Source organism: Eucyclogobius newberryi, unplaced genomic scaffold, assembly GCF_026437365.1.
Source record: "Eucyclogobius newberryi isolate DKJ021-1_F unplaced genomic scaffold, fEucNew1.0.hap1 SCAF_8, whole genome shotgun sequence".
Classification (NCBI taxonomy): domain Eukaryota; kingdom Metazoa; phylum Chordata; class Actinopteri; order Gobiiformes; family Gobiidae; genus Eucyclogobius; species Eucyclogobius newberryi.
This window is the reverse complement of record NW_027316500.1, coordinates 32,395,506-32,416,747: the sequence shown is the minus strand read 5'-3', so window position 1 is coordinate 32,416,747 and position 21,242 is coordinate 32,395,506. Positions and strand designations below refer to the sequence as shown.

The following is a 21,242-nucleotide window of genomic DNA, read 5'->3' as shown; positions in this document are numbered from 1 at the left end:
TTGGACCTGGTTTGGACCTGGTTTGGACCTGGTTCAGACCTGGTTTAGACCTGGTTTAGACCTGGTTTGGACCTGATTCGGACCTGATTCGGACCTGGTTTGGACCTGGTTTAGACCTGGTTTAGACCTGGTTTAGACCTAGTTTGGACCTGATTCGGACCTGATTTGGACCTGGTTTGGACCTGGTTTAGACCTGGTTTAGACCTGGTTTGGACCTGATTCGGACCTGATTCGGACCTGGTTTGGACCTGGTTTAGACCTGGTTTAGACCTGGTTTGGACCTGATTCGGACCCGGTTCGGACCTGGTTCGGACCTGGTTTGGACCTGGTTTAGATCTGGTTTGGACCTGGTTTGGACCTGGTTTAGACCTGGTTTAGACCTGGTTTGGACCTGATTCGGACCTGATTTGGACCTGGTTTGGACCTGGTTTAGACCTGGTTTAGACCTGGTTTGGACCTGATTCGGACCCGGTTCGGACCTGGTTCGGACCTGGTTTGGACCTGGTTTGGACCTGGTTTAGATCTGGTTTGGACCTGGTTTGGACCTGGTTTAGACCTGGTTTAGACCTGGTTTGGACCTGATTCGGACCCGGTTCGGACCTGGTTCGGACCTGGTTTGGACCTGGTTTACACCTGGTTTGGACCTGGTTTAGACCTGGTTTACACCTGGTTTAGAACTGGTTTAGACCTGGTTTTGACCTGGTTTAGACCTGGTTTAGACCTGGTTTAGACCTGGTTTAGAACTGGTTTAGTCCTGGTTCAGACCTGGTTCAGACCTGGTTCAGACCTGGTTTAGACCTGGTTTAGACCTGGTTTGGACCTGGTTTGGACCTGGTTCAGACCTGGTTTAGACCTGGTTTAGACCTGGTTTGGACCTGATTCGGACCTGATTCGGACCTGGTTTGGACCTGGTTTAGACCTGGTTTAGACCTGGTTTAGACCTAGTTTGGACCTGATTCGGACCTGATTTGGACCTGGTTTGGACCTGGTTTAGACCTGGTTTAGACCTGGTTTGGACCTGATTCGGACCTGATTCGGACCTGGTTTGGACCTGGTTTAGACCTGGTTTAGACCTGGTTTAGACCTAGTTTGGACCTGATTCGGACCTGATTTGGACCTGGTTTGGACCTGGTTTAGACCTGGTTTAGACCTGGTTTGGACCTGATTCGGACCCGGTTCGGACCTGGTTCGGACCTGGTTTGGACCTGGTTTAGATCTGGTTTGGACCTGGTTTGGACCTGGTTTAGACCTGGTTTAGACCTGGTTTGGACCTGATTCGGACCTGATTTGGACCTGGTTTGGACCTGGTTTAGACCTGGTTTAGACCTGGTTTGGACCTGATTCGGACCCGGTTCGGACCTGGTTCGGACCTGGTTTGGACCTGGTTTAGATCTGGTTTGGACCTGGTTTGGACCTGGTTTAGACCTGGTTTAGACCTGGTTTGGACCTGATTCGGACCCGGTTCGGACCTGGTTTGGACCTGGTTTACACCTGGTTTGGACCTGGTTTAGACCTGGTTTACACCTGGTTTAGAACTGGTTTAGACCTGGTTTTGACCTGGTTTAGACCTGGTTTAGACCTGGTTTAGACCTGGTTTAGAACTGGTTTAGTCCTGGTTCAGACCTGGTTCAGACCTGGTTCAGACCTGGTTTAGACCTGGTTTAGACCTGGTTTAGACCTGGTTTAGACCTGGTTCAGACCTGGTTCAGACCTGGTTTAGACCTGGTTCACAGCCTCGTTCAGTCCTCAGTTGTGACTTGTCTCGGTCGTGTACTTTTCGTCCTCACTTCACGGCTCGTCTGAGTCCGGTCCCTGTTTCCCTCGATCGCCGTGACGACGCTGAGCACATATGGCACAAAAGCCCCTGGATCTGGGCCCCGGTCCAGGACTTCCTTGGGTCCAGTGCAGACAGATGGACCCAGAGAACCAGGGCCAGGACAAATATAACTGCACTTAACAAGGACCAGGACAGTTTCCTTCTGTATTTCAGCCACAGCTTCATGTATGTCATCAATACCATCGCCATAGAAACAGACACAGCCACATTTTGAATTCGTCTTTAGACTTTTAAATTCATGCCGCGCGGAACAAAAATAATTAACGCCGTCTCTGTCTTTGGTCCCATTCACATCTTCGTCTCCTGATGGATTGTGGGTAAAAATAGCGGTTTAAATGAGCGGCGCCGACTGTGAGGCTGAGTCAGATTTAGGAGCGGCGCTAATTATAGCGGCTCCACTCTGAGCGCAGGAGGCGTCTGCAGGTGTGTGTGTGTGAGTGTGTGTTTGTGTGTCTGTGTTTTGTGTGTGTGTGTGTGTGTGTTTGTTTGTTTGTGTGTGTGTGTTTGTGTATGTGTTTGTGTGTGTATGTGTGTGTGTGTGTGTGTGTGTGTGTGTTTGTGTGTGTATGTGTGTTTGTGTGTGTATGTGTGTGTGTGTGTGTGTGTGTTTGTTTGTTTGTGTGTGTGTGTTTGTGTATGTGTGTGTGTGTGTGTTTGTGTATGTGTGTGTGTGTGTGTGTTTGTGTGTGTATGTGTGTTTGTGTGTGTATGTGTGTGTGTCTGTCTGTGTGTGTGTGTGTGTGTGTGTTTGTGTGTGTATGTGTGTTTGTGTGTGTATGTGTGTGTGTCTGTCTGTGTGTGTGTGTGTGTGTCTCTAATCTCGGGTTCGATCCACGTGAAACAGAAACTGACACTAAGCTCATTACGTCCGTCACATTTACAACAGAGAAAACTCTTTCTTTGTTGTCAGGTCTTGGTTGTCGTTGGTTACAGGAGCACTTTAAAGCAGGTTCCAAAGTCAATTGTCTCGTTTCAACTTCCATCCAAAAGTCGCTTTAATTCAATTAAAAAAATACATAAAGCGCAAAACATGGAACACAAGTAAATAACACAAAAACTTAAAATTAAACTAAAACAAATAAAGTAACATCTTGTGTAATGACCCACTTTTACACAGAACATAGAGGATTGTGGGTAATTCCTCTGATAAATCACCGTAAGTGTCTGTGGACATAAATATTACAGGGACAGAAATGTGTGGAATCGTGCTTTTATTTTGGGTTTTCCCTGCAGGCGTTTCCACGGTAACAATACAATATTATGACTGTGATTAAACATTTGCATTTCACTTTTAATTATATTTTCAAAAAAAAATTGTCTCAGTTTTTTACAAGTTACTCTTAAGTTACTGACACAATGTTTAAATGACTAAATGTAAAAAGAAAGCCAAAACGTGTGGTGTAAAGAGGCCCAAGCGCCACAAGCTGGTGAGAGGCAGTGCAAAGCACGCTCGTCATCCCTGTGTAAAGCACTCGTTTGTAGCTCACAAATACATTCCCCTGTTCCGTGCACATAAACATGTAATGCAAAAATGTAACATTATTACTATATCAAGGGCCAAAAACACAAAGTGGGCGGAGCCCACTCAAAATTAAATTCTCTTTTTTCTAAAATTAAAAAAATGTGCGCGTCAGCGCCCCCAAATATATCAAAAATGCATTGAGAGATAGGAAATGACCCCAAAAAATTCTGATCTAGAATCATGTAATTTGGCGCAGAGGTAGATGGTGACAAGAGACGTATAAAATATTATTACGGCAACGCCGTCCGCCCAACCAAATGTCGGCCATATTGGTTCAAAAATGGCTAAGCATGACTCGGGAGTGTTTACAAATGTCGTACTTTTATGAACTCCTCAGGGCGTTGGCCCTAAAAAGCAGAATTTTGGTGAAAATGGTGCTGAGGAGTGGGACATCAAAAGTTATTCAAATTACATTGACCCTGTCACGGTCTCTACAACTGTAGCTAGAATTTCAGAAATTTCCCAAATTTTTTATTTGCTGCCGTTTGCGCAAATAAAGTTTGAATTGCGTCAAATTAGAATCAGTTGTTAAACTCTAGTTGTTGAACCCTACAGATTTTATATGGAGGTAAATTTTTTAGTTTTGCGAAATTTTACGAAATTTGACACAAAATTCAATTTAGGCATCTTCATCCAAAAAGTCAATGAGACCCATGTCATAATTGTTACGATGTCAGAAACCTCCCATGATATTCCAATGGGGAAATTGCCATGTTTACACTTCATACTTTCACGAACTCCTCCCCGGGGGTTAGCCCTATTAACCTGAAATTTGGTAAAAGGGGTAAAAGTTATCCACATTTTTATTCAAAGAGTCACTGTCTCTGTGCAGCGTAGCTGCACATTTTGCCAAGAATTCAAAATAAAATTGCTTTTTGAAGGTAAAACAAAGGGGAGAAGATGTGACAGTGTCACAGATTCAGCAGTAGATGTAATAAAAGGACAACTCCTCTTGCGGCGTGGCGAGGTCCGATCATTGCCGCTTGCGGCTATATTTTATTATTATTATTTTTAATTTACTTTTCTTATTCATTGGGTTCCAGTTTAATCGCTATGGCAACGGTGCAAGATTATTTTTGTGGGGGACAAACGACCAGATAATCAAGACCAAAATAAATAAAATAAATAAAATAAATAAAATAAATAAAATAAATAAAATAAATAAAATAAATAACAGTAATATAAACGGTACAGTATGACAACTATGATGAAACTATGGCTCATTAAAGAGATTTTTAGAGAGAAAATGTTGTTCTTTGTTCGTAAATTGTCTCTTTTGAACCATGACATAGATAGAAGTATTCCTTTTTTAGAACGCAGTGCTACTTCCTGTATTCTTCCACTTTTTCCTTCCAATCGCCTCCATAAACGACCCCCGTTTGCCTGGCGTAAAAGAATAAAAAAAATATAGACTTTGATGTGCCTTCTTATTTCTGTGTCTACTTCCTGCTTCCTGCGCTAACTGCTACCTGCTAATTACACCTCGCACCTTCATCCCTGAGAAACCGCGGGTCACGCCTCACGCAGGATTCACGCAGGATCCTCACTCTCCATGTACTCACAGTACTCACAGTACTCACTTTTCTATTTATAAAACTGTGAGCGTGTTTAAATTACAGAGGTGTTTATTTGCAGCTCTTGCCTGGTTTTTCTGTCCCAGTCGCTCTCTCTCCGTCCTGACCTGCAGAGCGAGAGCAGAAAGAGCAGTTTTTCAGTGACTTTAACCTTGTCCTTTCCCAGACCTGAGTTTGTCCCGGTCTCCAGGGACCATGGACACCTTTAGGAAGACCTCGCTCTGCAGAACACCCAGGTTTACGCCCTCTGTGCAGGAGCTTTTTACTCTTCTATTGGCTCCAGGAGAGTCGTGGACGGACATAAAGGGTCACGTTTGCAATGATCCATCTTATTGTGTTGTAAAAGCATTAATGTTATTTTATTTTAATTTTTTTAATTGTCAAAATTCTTTATAACAAAACGTTTATGACGGATAACAAAGAGTTAAGGGAACAGGGGGGGCATATTACAATTACATTTACATTTTACACATCAAAAACATTTAATGACATGCAGTTTTCAGAAGTAGAAATAGCTTTTTGGTTGAAACTTTGGGAAATTGTGAACAAATATGATTCAGTTTGTTTAATAACGACGGATTCAGATGATGAAAATTGACTTTTATGAATATAGAATTAGTCAAATATAAGAATTCAATTAATTGTCATTTTCTTTCTATTGTCCATTTTTGTGTCATGAAAACCAAAAATGATATGATAAAATTGTAATCTAAAGTTGGGTTCAATGTGACGTATTATAAATTGTAAACAGTCTTTCCAAAAGGTTTTAATAGTAGTGCAATTCCAAAAATGGTGTAAAAGCATTCATTTTATAACTACAAGATGGATTAAAGCTTTCTCACACCTATTTGTTTCTTATTTTAAGCTTAAAGGTGGAATGGACGATTTTTTTCAGCAAATTTTATCATATTTCCTCATGGCGTGGATAAATCATTTGTCCTGCCACGTATCAATCATAAAACGCACCTACCGCTCACCTGCAGCCGCGTCAGGCTCGTCCCCATGTTTCCGCGTGCCTAAGCGCATGGATCTATCATAATATAGTTCCCTCAGTGTACGGGGCAAAATGAAGACGGAGAAAGACAGTTCGAGCTGACGCAGAAGTGGACAGAAATCTACGGGAGACGAGCGATGCGCTCCGTCGCGCTAATAAACAAACGCACGTGTGTGTTGTATCAGTCCACACGGGGGAGTGGCATGCGCACTTCCACCTGCGTTCTCAAATCGCCGAAAAATCGTCCATACCGCCTTTAATTAAAGAGCAAATAATATACACTTGAAATAAGACACGTTTTGATACTTCATTTGTTGTCATTTTGTTTCGTTTCGGGCGAATTGAACCCAGTCCCAGTGCGTTCTTCTGAGTGTGCGATCAATAAAAGTGGTGCATAAAGCAACGCGGGTAAAAGGAAAGGGTCTTGACTATTGTGCGTAACACGATGTAACACGGTAAATCCCCGAGAGCGGCTGATGACGCTCGCTCCGTTTAGTATTCTGTCCACGCTCTGAGTCTGAGTCGGACCTTCTGAAAGTGTCACCGTTAATTTCCCGCAAACTGAAGTGAAGAGAAGATCAATAATGTCATTTCTACAGCAGAGTCTTCAATGTCAACGTGTGTTAGAGCTAATCCAGGTCTGAACCAGGCCTGAACCAGGTCTGAACCAGGTCTGAACCAGGTCTGAAGCAGGTCTGAACCAGGTCTGAAGCAGGTCTGATCCAGGTCTGAACCAGGTCTGAACCAGGTCTGAACCAGGTCTGAACCAGGTCTGAACCAGGTCTGAAGCAGGTCTGAACCAGGTCTGAACCAGGTCTGAACCAGGTCTGAACCAGGTCTGAACCAGGACTGAACCAGGTCTGAACCAGGTCTGAAGCAGGTCTGAACCAGGTCTGAACCAGGACTGAACCAGGTCTGAACCAGGTCTGAAGCAGGTCTGAACCAGGTCTGAACCAGGTCTGAACCAGGTCTGAAGCAGGTCTGAACCAGGTCTGAAGCAGGTCTGATCCAGGTCTGAACCAGGTCTGAACCAGGTCTGAACCAGGTCTGAAGCAGGTCTGAACCAGGTCTGAAGCAGGTCTGATCCAGGTCTGAACCAGGTCTGAACCAGGTCTGAACCAGGTCTGAACCAGGTCTGAACCAGGTCTGAAGCAGGTCTGAACCAGGTCTGAACCAGGTCTGAACCAGGTCTGAACCAGGACTGAACCAGGTCTGAACCAGGTCTGAAGCAGGTCTGAAGCAGGTCTGAACCAGGTCTGAACCAGGACTGAACCAGGTCTGAACCAGGTCTGAAGCAGGTCTGAACCAGGTCTGAACCAGGTCTGAACCAGGTCTGAAGCAGGTCTGAACCAGGTCTGAAGCAGGTCTGATCCAGGTCTGAACCAGGTCTGAACCAGGTCTGAACCAGGTCTGAACCAGGTCTGAACCAGGTCTGAAGCAGGTCTGATCCAGGTCTGAACCAGGTCTTATCCAGGTCTGAACCAGGACTGAACCAGGTCTGATCCAGGTCTGAAGCAGGTCTGAACCAGGTCTGATCCAGGTCTGATCCAGGTCTGAACCAGGTCCGAACCAAGACTTCCACTCGATTGTTTTAGTCCTTGATGTAGTCCTTATTCAGCCCTGCTTTAGACCTGGTTCTAGTCCTGGTGTAATCCTGGATCAGTCCTGCTTCAGTCCTGCTTCAGTCCTGGTTCTTCAGTCCTGGTTCAGTCCTGGTTCTTCAGTCCTGGTTCAGTCCTGGTCTAGTCCTGGTTCAGTCCTGGTTCAGACCTGGTTCAGTCCTGGTTCAGTCCTGCTTCAGTCCTGGTTCTTCAGTCCTGGTTCAGTCCTGGTCTAGTCCTGGTTCAGTCCTGGTTCAGACCTGCTTCAGTCCTGGTTCAGACCTGGTTCAGTCCTGGTTCAGACCTGGTTCAGACCTGGTTCTAGTCCTGGTCTCTCCTCGCTGTGTTAAGTCCACTTTGCTTCATGTCTGTGTCAGTTTTAAATGTCACACATCAGTATTCAGTGGACCGGACTGAGCGCGCTCAGAAGCTTCGGGGATCGAAGTCATGTCTCTTTCGTCCCGTCCCGGCGTTCGCCATCACAATGATTAAAGGCCACATTATCCCCACAACCGCACGACTGGAACAACCGCACTTTTACCCTCTGAGGTCGGAGCTCAGCCACTTATGAAGCATGGATCGAACTGCTGTGCCACAGAGAGACATCAAGTACTAACCAGGCCCAGTCCTGCTTAGCCTCCGAGATCAGACGAGTCAGGCACATGTCTCCGTCCTTCACGTGTCAGATCTGGTACTTAACAGTGTCAGGTCCAATCGTTCGTCACAGAATCCCAGGAGGTCCAGTTCTGTATTATACAAGAAAGTGGTTCAATGGACTGCAACACAGCTCTCACTTTTCTGAACTCAAGACCTCTGCAGCTCCAGCCCTGGTCCAATGAGACACCAGGACTGGAGGAGCTCAGGACCTCTGCAGCTCCAGCCCCGGTCCAATGAGACACCAGGACTGTAGGAGCTCAGGACCTCTGCAGCTCCAGCCCCGGTCCAATGAGACACCAGGACTGGAAGAGTTCAGGACCTCTGCAGCTCCAGCCCTTGTCCCACGTGAGACCAGGACTGTAGGAGCTCAGGACCTCTGCAGCTCCAGCCCTTGTCCCACGTGAGACCAGGACTGTAGGAGCTCAGGACCTCTGCAGCTCCAGCCCTTGTCCCACGTGAGACCAGGACTGTAGGAGCTCAGGACCTCTGCAGCTCCAGCACTGGTCCAACGTGAGGCCAGGACTGGAGCTACAGACAAACGAACGTGAGTGTAAGTGACAGGTTTGTTTTCTCGTTGGTTTGTGATCCGTCTAAATGAGTTCCAGAGACTCTCCGTGTCGCCTGCTTCTGCTCAAGAACTTAAATCAGTCTCAAAGTGTTCCTGGGATTTCGGGTTTGCAGAAGAACCAATTCCTGCCGCCGCGTTGTCGAGTTTGAACCCAACTCGCTACAATCTACCGCGTGTCATTCCCCAGTCTCATTCTCATCTCATCTCATTGGAAGCAGTTGGAATCGTCTGTTTCTATTGTGAGTCTCGACCGCTGCAGCAGAACCGTCCTCCTCCTTAGATACAAACAAATCCATCATCCTCTCTCTTCGTCACCGTTCGGTCCGATCCAAACCACCAATCGCGCCCCTGCTGGTGGAATCGAGTACGTTCTGGGGCTTAACCAGGACAAATCGCCCGAGCGGAGAGCCCCGTCCTGCTCGTTCCTGGATTAACTTCAGGAGTTCAGGAGCAAACTGCCTCGCGTCCGCTCGGGTCGATACTCAATCTCTCACGCGCGGTACCAGATTACACACTACACCGCTGCACCGGGACAACGCGCTTCCAGTAACGCGCCGCTCTCACGGTTTGATGAATGAAAGCGCCCGAGGACGGTTCACAATAACTGGGCCGCGGGAGCTGGTTCTAGTTTGTTTGTTTTTATTCGAGAAAAGGACGAGATGGATTGAAAGTTTGATTGCGGCCGACGCAACGTGGGATTTGTAGAGAAAAGAGCGGCGGATTCTAATTAAACTATTGGGTGGTTTATACGCCGAAAGAGGGCGAACCTGTCACGAGCCAGTAAACGCGACGTGTGCGCAGGAGTATCACGCTGGTGCTGGTCCAAGACTTTACTCAAAGGTTTGGGGAAACTTCTACTCAAGTCAGAATAATTGTCTGAAACCCTTTTTACAATCTGAAGTTAGTGATAAGAATGTTAAATTTAGAGATATTATTGAAAAAGTGTGCTACGTTTTTCATCCTTTATTGTTTTCAGATACAAATAAGGCCTTTTATGTTTGCGTAAGACGTATAAATCTGAAAAAAAAATGATAAAGCTACGTTCAAATTTGCACAAAAATACACAGAGGGAATTTTGGACATTTAGTATTTGAGGAAACCAAATTTTACTGAAAATTCTGCCCATTTTTTTTAAAATAAAAAACGTTCATAAATGAGGCTTCAAATTTGTCAAAATCCTCGTAAACAGTTAAATCAAGTAAGAGAACAAAACCATCACCAGAGACAGTATGAACGTGCCTAACCTCAGAGAATGTCATATTTTAGGATATGAGAAATGACAATAAAAGGAATTGATTGTTTTGTCGAGTTAAACACCTAAAAATGTGAGCATTATTCACAAATCTTAAGTTTATTTTTTATATTTGTAGCGCCTGAAATCACAACAGCAGTTTCCTCGAAGGGCGATAGAGAAAAACAGATGAACTGATGTTCACGGGACATTAGCGAATGTTCCAGCGCCCCCTGTCTGTAGCCGTCCTTCTGCAGGAAAAACTACTAAAACCTTTAAGTATTTCTTAGAATATTAAAATGTGGTAATGTCTTTGTCCTAAAACCGATCGCTGAGCTCGACAGAATCTCTCTTGTCTTTGAATCGGATCCAAACGGACTTTATGTGCGGAACAGACGGCCGTAAAGAGCCACCTGCTGGTCATAAAGCTGTCACTGCACCTCCATAGCTCAGGTTTAGCGCACATTATCTCACTCATTACTTCAGAGATAGAATCCTTTGTATCTTTTGGGGGAATTGAAGGCTTTATCGGTCGACAATAACGCCATTAGTCGGACGGCGGTTGGTCAGGTCCCGCGAACCTGAAGGTTGCAGGTTCTATTACTGGTGCTGCTACAGACAATGAACAGTGTAGTTATTATTGTGACTTATCCTACATTAATTTCAGGTTTATTGGTATTTAAACACACTTTTAGCCACCTTAGCATTTGCATTTCATGTTTCAAAAGTGAATATAAAGCCTATATTCTGTATTGATGCGTGGATTGATCCCGTATCAATAAATCAATACTGACTGAGGTATAAAAAAGCAAACATTCTCATTCTCACACTGCGCAAATTTGACTAAAAAAAATGCATTTTTCAAAATCACGTTTCAATGTTGGAAATACATTGTTCATATGTTAGTTTATCTGGACAAATATTACATTTTAGGATCGGTTTAATATGAGACGGAGCAAAGTTAATGTAACGTAAAAGGGGAAAACACTTGCCGTGGCTCCCTCTGCTGGCAGCAATGAGCACGAGCAATAACAGAAAAGCCTTTTAGCGGCTTTTTAGCACCGAGACTCACAAGCGTTAGCAGCGTGCGCGTGTCTGTTAAAACCACCCCACTGAGAGCTCGTGAACAGGATTAATGAGCCACGTGAATGTGCATGTTCTTGATGTGGGAATCTGTTAAAACGCAATGTGATTAAAAGAGTCGATTATGCATAATATGTTGATTTTCAAGACTTATCTCTCTGCATTCATTTTCAAAACAGCTTTTCATCGCTGTTATTTGATTTTCTACGGTCCAATTATGTGTCTGAACTTCATCTGTTTTCTGTTGATTATATTCCCTCTAATTTCTATCGAGTGGTTTTCCCTTTGTTACACAGCAAACCCGCTGTACCCTTTTGTCAGTCGAGACTCTGATCAATAAAAAGGCTGGAGCGCGAGGGCGGAGGTCGCAGGTCAATAACGATCCACCGTTCTTTCATTAGAGGCTTTAACAAATCCAAACGAATCCAGGAATAATGAACTGCCGTCGCGGGAAAAGCTCCCAAACCTCCACGGACTCGTCCACGGGAAACTGGCTCAAATCTGATCCCGGCGATGATGATCTGATGTTTCGCTGAAGTCGTAACGATGCAGTTGACACTTTTACCTACCCACGCCTCCTTTTCGAATTTGTGAGATTTTTCAATACTTAAATGTGGTCACATTGATTAAATAAAACTAAAGTGAAAACAGGATTAAAATTGCTTTATGTTTGTTGCACTGCCAGTTTTTCATGAATTTATCATATCAAAAAACATGTACGTACTTTAAATTCTTATGTCCTGCAGTTTGAAGGTAAAAGTGAATGTTGAAATACTGAATTTTGTATTCTTAAAGGAGACTTATCCATAATCAACTTTTAGAAGCTTTTAACCATTTTTATGATTGTTTCCCATTTAACCATCTCAAAGTTGCATTTACATGTTTGTGTCATCTTTATTCTCCCCTTTGAGACACGATCCACCAGGGCCCACGATGCACTAGGGCCCACGATGCACTAGGGCCCACGATGCACTAGGGCCCACGACCCACTGCCCACGATCCAGTAGGGCCCATGATCCACGAGGGCCCTTGATCCACGAGGGCCCATGATCCACGAGGGCCCACGATCCAGTAGGGCCCATGATCCACGAGGGCCCATGATCCACGAGGGCCCACGATCCAGTAGGGCCCATGATCCACGAGGGCCCACGATCTACGAGGGCCCACGATCAGGCCCATCAGGATCAGTCTCATGGACAAACTAAACTTGTGTGAGTAAAACGACTTTGATGGTTCTAAAAGTCGGTCGTCTCCATAACGACGACACTGTCCCATTTAGGAGAAAATGTGTGAAAAGTTTTTGAATGTTTTATTATTGAAACATTTACACAGGGGTTTGATTAAAATGAATAAGAGTCAATAATACATCAAGACTGATCAGTTTGGACTTTGATTAAACATAAAACAGTTCCACTTAAACTCATGACGTTTGTACGAGGCAGAAATGGAGCAAATGGAAACAAACCAGAGAAACGGCTTTTCCTCCTTAATCAAGAGCTGGATTTATACATGTTTTAGAAAACGCAAAACACTCAGAGGCTCCTGGTTCAGAGGCTCCTGGTTCAGAGGCTCCTGGTTCAGAGGCTCCTGGTTCAGAGGCGCCTGGTTCAGAGGCTCCTGGTTCAGAAGCTCCTGAGTCATAGGCTCCTGGTTCAGAAGCTCCTGGTTCAGAGGTTCCTGGTTCAGAGGCTCCTGGTTCAGAGGCTCCTGGTTCAGAGGCTCCTGGTTAAGAAGCTCCTGGTTCAGAGGCTCCTGGTTCAGAGGCTCCTGGTTCAGAGGCTCCTGGTTCAGAAGCTCCTGGGTCATAGGCTCCTGGTTCAGAGGCTCCTGGTTCAGAGGCTCCTGGTTCAGAGGCTCCAGAGGCTCCTGGTTCAGAGGCTCCTGGTTCAGAGGCTCCTGGTTCAGAAGCTCCTGGTTCAGAGGCTCCTGGTTCAGAGGCTCCTGGTTCAGAGGCTCCTGGGTCAGAGGCTCCTGGTTCAGAGGCTCCTGGTTCAGAAGCTCCTGGTTCAGAGGCTCCTGGTTCAGAGGCTCCTGGTTCAGAGGCTCCTGGTTCAGAAGCTCCTGGTTCAGAGGCTCCTGGTTCAGAGGCTCCTGGTTCAGAAGCTCCTGGTTCAGAAGCTCCTGGTTAAGAAGCTCCTGGTTCAGAGGCTCCTGGTTCAGAGGCTCCTGGTTCAGAGGCTCCTGGTTCAGAGGCTCCTGGTTCAGAAGCTCCTGGTTCAGAGGCTCCTGGTTCAGAAGCTCCTGGTTCAGAAGCTCCTGGTTAAGAAGCTCCTGGTTCAGAGGCTCCTGGGTCAGAGGCTCCTGGTTCAGAGGCTCCTGGTTCAGAGGCTCCTGGTTCAGAGGCTCCAGAGGCTCCTGGTTCAGAGGCTCCTGGTTCAGAGGCTCCTGGTTAAGAAGCTCCTGGTTCAGAGGCTCCTGGTTCAGAGGCTCCTGGTTCAGAGGCTCCTGGTTCAGAGGCTCCTGGTTCAGAAGCTCCTGGGTCATAGGCTCCTGGTTCAGAGGCTCCTGGTTCAGAGGCTCCTGGTTCAGAGGCTCCAGAGGCTCCTGGTTCAGAGGCTCCTGGTTCAGAGGCTCCTGGTTCAGAAGCTCCTGGTTCAGAGGCTCCTGGTTCAGAGGCTCCTGGTTCAGAGGCTCCTGGTTAAGAAGCTTCTGTTTCAGAGACTCCTGGGTCAGAGGCTCCTGGTTCAGAGGCTCCTGGTTCAGAGGCTCCTGGTTCAGAAGCTCCTGGTTCAGAGGCTCCTGGTTCAGAGGCTCCTGGTTCAGAGGCTCCTGGTTCAGAAGCTCCTGGTTCAGAGGCTCCTGGTTCAGAAGCTCCTGGTTCAGAAGCTCCTGGTTAAGAAGCTCCTGGTTCAGAGGCTCCTGGTTCAGAGGCTCCTGGTTCAGAGGCTCCTGGTTCAGAGGCTCCTGGTTCAGAGGCTCCAGAGGCTCCTGGTTCAGAGGCTCCTGGTTCAGAGGCTCCTGGTTCAGAGGCTCCTGGTTCAGAGGCTCCTGGTTCAGAGGCTCCTGGTTCAGAGGCTCCAGAGGCTCCTGGTTCAGAGGCTCCTGGTTCAGAGGCTCCTGGTTCATAGCGCTTTGGAAGAATCAGTCAAACAGGCTGATATCCAGGGACTCTGTGTAAATGAGGCTAAAACAATAGCTGAAATATTCAGAATGACATCATCATAAACAGGTCCAAGTGCATCACATCTGAGAGAATCTGAATTCTGGACTTCAGTTCTTTTGTCAAAGCAACAGTTTCACACCTTTAATCCAGTTTGTCGACAAGAGGAAACATGCGAAAGAACTGAACCAAATCTGGGGGAGGGGGGGGACCGAGGGGCCTCTGTGTGTGTGTGTGTGTGTGTGTGTGTGTGTTTCCTGTGTGTGTGTGTGTGTGTGTGTGTGTGTTTCCTGTGTGTGTGTGTGTGTTTCCTGTGTGTGTGTGTGTGCGCGTTGTGTGTGTGTGTGTGTGTGTGTGCGTGCGTGTGTGTGTGTGTATGTGTGTGCGTGTGTGTGTGTGTGTGTGTGTATGTGTGGGGGGGGGTTTCCTGTTGCTCTAACATGTCCTTTTACTTTCACTTTGGACTAGGACAAGAGAGAACGACTGGAGAGAGGAGGAAGGGAGAACGACTGGAGAGAGGAGGAAGAGAGAACGACTGGAGAGAGGAGGAAGAGAGAACGACTGGAGAGAGGAGGAAGAGAGAACGACTGGAGAGAGGAGGAAGAGAGAACGACGAGAGAGGAGGAAGAGAGAACGACTGCGCGCGCGGGCAGCACGGAGTGATGTGCGCGGGCAGGTGAGAATCTTTAGAGGACGTTTTCTCAGTAAGAAGAATTCAGAGTTGTAAACATTCAAATGACAACAACTTCCTCTAATATGATCAGATGTGCATGAGTGAGACATTGTTTAGCTTTGAATTTACACTTTCAGAATCTGTGAATAACTCAAAATGCCTCTGGGGAGACTTGTGACTGTTTTTATACGGCTGGTCACATGGTAGCTGTCCACGAGTCCCAAGGTTCACTAGTCCGAAAATTCAGAAATGTTAAGGTTCCCTGGTCTGAAGCTGTGTCTCGTGCAGCGGGCTCTCCTCGCCTCCCTTTGCCCCACACACCGGCTTTAAGACTTTTCTAGTGTTGATGCACTTTTTATGATTTTATCACGTTTTTTCCATAACCGACTTGTTTCTGTGCATAGCCTGAGCTCCTTATCGTATTATTAATGAATTAACTCCCTATGAGAAACTTTCGGACTAGCGAACCGTAGGACTAGTTTGTATGTACATTTTTTGTTAGAATTCTACGTAAGGTTTTATAAATGAGACTCTGCTGCTGCACTGAGCACGTGCAAACTCAACACTTTTAGCACGAGCAGCTCATTTAGCAAAAGGACTCAAACTCTTTTATTTCTATTCTTTCATCACAGTTGTTGGCGTGCTCGTTTATGAAAGAAAAGGCAAGAATCAAAATAGTTCAAATCAGTCAAATGTCTCTGTAAAACAATGAATGAATCTACTTTACCTTTTACATCAAACTCATGTCTGTGTCTGTCTGTGTCGCTCTGGGATTGAACTGAAACTGTCACGTATTTTCCACCACTAAAAACACCTTTTACTGAAGTTGTGACTGAGCTTTACTGTCTCATGTACTTATTTGAATTTATCTCGTCCTTTTGAGGTTAGAAATATGATAAAAAAGTCATAAGTTTGCCGCTGATATCCAAGGAGTCTGTGTAAATGAGGCTAAAACAATAGCTGATATATTCAGAATGACATCATCATAAACAGGTCCAAGTGCATCACATTTGAGAGAAAAGTGAAATCTGAAGTGATCATTTCTGAACATGTTTGTAGGTCTAGACTTCAGAGTCATCAGTGTTGGACAGAGTACGTCCTCGTGGAGACACAGGGACATACAGTAGTTCCTGCTTCCGAAGAGTGCACACGCTTTTTCGCTCGCTCCACTTGCTATCACTGCTTTCCTTATTTATTTTGCTTTTTGATCAGTTTTTGTCTTCCAAACATTTTTGCTTTAGACTTTTTCAAGTAAGCCAAGGATTTTAAGAAAATGTTTCCAGTTTTAACGACATATCTGACGCCAGCGACATGTCCGGGAGAAGAAGGGAGAAAGACTGTGAACGCTGTCGGAAATATCAACAAGAAATTAATGAGCTGAAAACATGGATTTGTTTTGGAATCTGAAAAAGTTCTTCACGATACCATCCCTGTTTCAACCGATGGTAAGAAGAGCACACTTTTTACAAGAAAAACTGCTACTTTCAACCTAAACCGCAGTGACTCTGTGTCGTTTCCAAAACTGTCTAAAAACCAGAAAGACCAGGCTGTTTCTTGGAACAAACTTGGAGCAAAGCCTAAACGATACAAAGATAACGTGAAGTCACCTAAAATACAGCTTACAAACAGATTTTTACCACTTTCAGAAACGGAATTAAATGAAAAAAGGAAAGATGACGTGGCCAAAATACAGCAAGGAGGATCTGTGCCATGAGCCAATGTCACGCAGATTGTTTTGATTGGAGACGGGGCGATAAGTCACATGATGCATGAAAAGATAAACACACATTCTTTTCAAAAAGCGCCACTGTTTCTGAGATAACGTCACTCCTTCCAAATATTATGGCTAAGCATGGAGGAGCTAAACAGCTGATTGTGCACGTGGGTGCAGTGGACATGCGGCGGGAACAGACTGAAGCTTTTAAAAAAGACTTCTTGAAGTTATTCGACGTGCTTGATAAAATGGAAATCAAAACATTCATAAGTGGACCTATTCCAAACATCGACAGGAGGATAAACAAGTTTAGCCGGCTTCTTCAGCTGAACACATGGCTGTCCAAAGAGTGTTCCCCGAGAGGACTACACTACATTGAGAACTTCTATCTATTCTGGAAACGAGAGCACCTGTTTAAGAGAAATGGCCCCCACCTATGCAGAGGTGGAGTGAGGGTGCTGACAGAGAACCTGCTCCACGCTCTGAGGCATTGGACTGGGCCTGGACAGGGTCCTGAGCAGATAGTTAGAGAAGAGAGGAATGAGAGAAGAATTCCTGCTCCATCAGCCAGAGACCGAGCCAATGTTTCAACATCAAAAGCACCACAACCTCAGCCTCCACCAAAGGATTCATCAGCAGCTGCTCCACCACCACCAGCAAAGGATTCAGCTCCAGCTGCTCCACATTCACCTCCACCGCCTCCAGCAAAGGAACAATCTTCAAAGGCCTTGGACCCATCTGTGACAGGCCCAACAACATCCCTGTCATCCCCCTGCAACATCTACTCCCACTAAAGATTCATCATTCTCCTTCTCATCTCCACTCTCACCCATGGGCCTTCCCAGCCATTTTGAAAGTCTGATCAAATCAGGCATTAAGATGGCTCCACTCACGCCCAATATAGCAAGGGCTATGCCGACTACACCAACAAAAGCCCCACCACCCATCCCCCCTCGCCTCTCACCTGGTCTCAAACTCTCCTCGGCAACAAAAGCCCCACCACCCATCCAACCTCGCCTTTCACCTGGTATCTCCCATAGCTAGGATGCACTGGGTCTCAGCGTTGCCGGGACTTATTGTCATATTAAATATCAAACCAACCCGGGGCCCTATGTAAAAAGAGCCCCCCCTAGTGTTATTTCTGTAGTCACATCATCACAAAGATGGAAAAACAAAATGCGAGTCAGGCCCAATCTGAGAAATGTGATTCATATTCCCTGTGAAAAGATAAAGCCCAGTCCCACTGAAACTAGTCTGAAACTTGCTGTGCTAAATGTCAGATCCTTATTTAACAAATCAATCTTAATTAATAATTGTATTTCTTCTTATAATCTTGATTTTATGTTTTTAACTGAAACATGGCTTGACAAAAACACAGGAAATGTAGTTCTGCTAGAATCTACTCCACCTAACTTTAAGTTTGAATCTGAAAAACGAAAAAACAAAAAGGGGGGCGGAGTCTGTGCTGTCTTTAGTGATGAAACTGTCCATGAGATCATCACCAGATTTCATCTACATGCTGCCTCGATGTGTTACCCACCAGATTTCTAAAGTCTGTGCTGAGCAGTTTGTTAGCACCATTCATTCACATAGTCAATATGTCGCTTCAATCTGGAACATTCCCAATGTCTTTGAAAACTGCGGTCATAAAGCCTCTCCTAAAGAAGAGCAGTCTTGATGCTGCAGTACTGAGTCATTACCGGCCCATCTCTAATCTGCCATTTTGGGGCAAAGTCCTTGAAAAGGTTGTTTACAACAGTCACAGATTTCCTCTTAATAAACAACTCATTTGATATTTTTCAGTCAGGTTTTAGACCTTATCACAGCACTGAGACTGCTGTTGTCAAGATGACAAATGACATCCGCCTGAACACTGACACGGGCAAAGCTTCAATCTTAATTCTGTTGGATCTGATGCTGCGTTTGACACTGTCGATCATGGGATCCTTTTACAGAGACTAGAGGACTGGGTGGGCATCACTGGCACTGCTCTAAACTGGTTAAGGTCCTATCTGGAAGACAGGAAGTACTTTGTTGAAATTGTGTGTGTGAAGCTGTGTCTCAGACCACATGACCCTTATCTGTGGAGTGCCCCAAGGGTCAGTCCTGGGTCCCCTTCTGTTCAACCTCAACATGCTGCCGTTAGGTCAGTTGATACGCAGTGAAATGTGTCCTATCACAATTATGCAGACGACACTCAGATCTATGTTTCACTGTCGGCAGGTGACTATGGACCAGTAGATTCACTCTGTCACTGCATCCAACAGATCAGTTTGTGGATGCAAAACAACTTTCTCCAGCTGAACTCAGACAAGACTGAAATAATCGTCTTTGTCACAGAAACAAAGAAAGTGTTAGCGTCACCTCCAGAGTCTCGCTCTAAAACCTACAAATCAAGTTATAAATCTGGGGGTAATAATGGACTCAGACTTGAACTTTAACAGCCACGTCAAATCAATAACATCAGCAGCTTTTTACCATCCAAAAAACATTGCCAAAATCAAAAATATATTGTCAAAGCCAGATTTGGAGAGACTTATCCATGCGTTTGTCTCCAGTAGATTAGACTACTGTAACGGCCGCTCACTGGTCTCTCCAAACGAGCTGTAAAACAGCTGCATTACATCCAGAACGCCGCTGCTCGGATCCTAACTAGAACCAGGAAGTACCATCACATTAGTCCTGACTAGAACCAGGAAGTACCATCACATTAGTCCTGACTAGAACCAGGAAGTACCATCACATTAGTCCTGACTAGAACCAGGAAGTACCATCACATTAGTCCTGTTCTCAGGTCTCTGCACTGCCCCCTGTGGTTCAGAGAATAGATTTTAAAGCAGCTCTGCTTGTGTACAAGTCTCTCCATGGCCAAGCACCAAAGTACATCTTGGATATGTTAGTGCCATATGAACCATCTCGGACTCTGAGGACCTCAGGGACCGGCCTCCTGCTGGTGCCAGAGTCAGGACTAAACATGGACCTGCCTCCTGCTGGTGCCAGAGTCAGGACTAAACATGGGGAATCTGTGTTTCAGTTTTATGCAGCTAAAATCTGGAACATTCCTCCTGAAGATGTGAGACAGGTTCTACTCTGACAATGTTCAAATCTAAGCTAAAAACAGTTTTGTTTAGCTGTGCATATGACTGAAAGGATTTTTTCTTTGCACTCTTCTCTTTTGTTTGTGATTTTATTAGTTTAGACAATCAGTTGGATTGATAATTTTTAATTTAGTTCATTTTATTGTATTTCTGTTTATGTAATTTCTTTGTGATTTGAATGCATTTTTCCTGCTGTGTGAAGCACTTTGAATTGCCTTGTGTATGAAATGTGCTCTACAAATAAACTTGCCTTGCCTTACATTAATCCGACAAATTGAGCCTAAATATGCAGGATTACTCAAATAAGTGCAAATGAAACCAAAAACAAATGGAGGATGTTCTTGGCACAGAAAGATCCTGGCTGAGAAAAGACAGAAGTGAATTTAGCTGAATATTGAGCTTTTACCCACATTATAAAGAGCAGACTTCCTCAACATGACACTAGTGTGTGTGAGATACTTAACATAACATGTTTGTCTTATACTTTCACCTTTGGACTGTAGCGCAGTAAAAACTCTGTTGGTGAGTATTTATTTCGTTTTTTAATTTCTTACACATTTATGATTGTTGAGACTTTGATGGCTTTAGTAGAAGAATGCAGCAAAGTGAACTAAAACGGTCACAACATGTTTCTGTTATAAGCAGTTTAAAGCCAATTATTTTTGAACGTGGAAAAGTACAAAAAACTTGAAACCAGGAAGTACTCATTTTGCTGAAAGCCCTGAAAGTCCTTCTAACTGATGACAAAATGGGAAAACTTTATTTTTATTGCATATAGTAAAGCAGAGATTACATTAACCAAGAATTCTCCGTATTTTTTTCAGCAGTGAAACTTCAGGAGGCAATCTGTCAATTTAATGTGTTGAAAACCAAACTATTGACACACAGAACTTAACACTGCAAATACTGAGAAGTAAGAGTAAAAGACGGGCGCGTTCATGTGTCACTGCAGAGACCCAAATGTAGATGTATAAAAGCACTGGGACGGGAACAAGCGGTAGAAGATGAATGAATGAATAACCGAGAGAAGGATTCTAATTTTTGTCTTTAAAAAGCCCCAGACCCCGTGTGTTTCAGCTGATGCAGTAAAAACATAATGACAGATAAAAATAACTCATAAACCTTTGACTTACAGTTGTTTTTCTCTTCTAAACACATTTTACAGATGCAGAAGTGAAGTGGGACATCATGGCTGGTAAGTGGCTACATTCACTGTAAAAAGCACAGCAGCAGTTTCCTCACAGCTGAACAAAGGATTGGTCAATGAGACAGAAGCAGATTAAACAATGTTCACTGGAATTAAACAAATGGTTTTGTTGCAAAGATTTAAAACTAATAAACAAATGTAGCTGTAATTCCACTAAAGTCATTACTGAGTTTTACTGTTTAGCTCATGAAATGGTGTCACTCATGTGTTAGTGAGAGTCGTTTGTACTTATTTATTTGTGTACATTATATTTTGCAGACATTTCACTGAAGCGTAGAAGGAGTAAAGAGGAACCACCTGACAGTAAGTATCACACTGGAGATAGAAACATGAAGTATTGTTGTGTCAGGAAATAGTTTCTGTAAAATGACAGAAGCAGAACT

General features: G+C 44.8%; 1 protein-coding gene across 1 annotated transcript in view; it reads right to left on the bottom strand.

Moving 5' to 3' along the window:
* LOC140350818 (cationic amino acid transporter 2-like) overlaps positions 1-12,246 on the bottom strand; it is a 30,322-nt gene extending 18,076 nt beyond the window's left edge. The window contains exons 1-2 of the mRNA XM_072436333.1: positions 12,058-12,246; positions 9,521-9,648 (exon numbers count right to left, since the gene is read on the bottom strand). Coding sequence (XP_072292434.1) covers positions 9,521-9,648; positions 12,058-12,246 — 317 coding nt within the window. The remainder of the gene's footprint in view (positions 1-9,520; positions 9,649-12,057) is intronic.
* Between the last annotated feature and the right edge of the window lie 8,996 nt (positions 12,247-21,242).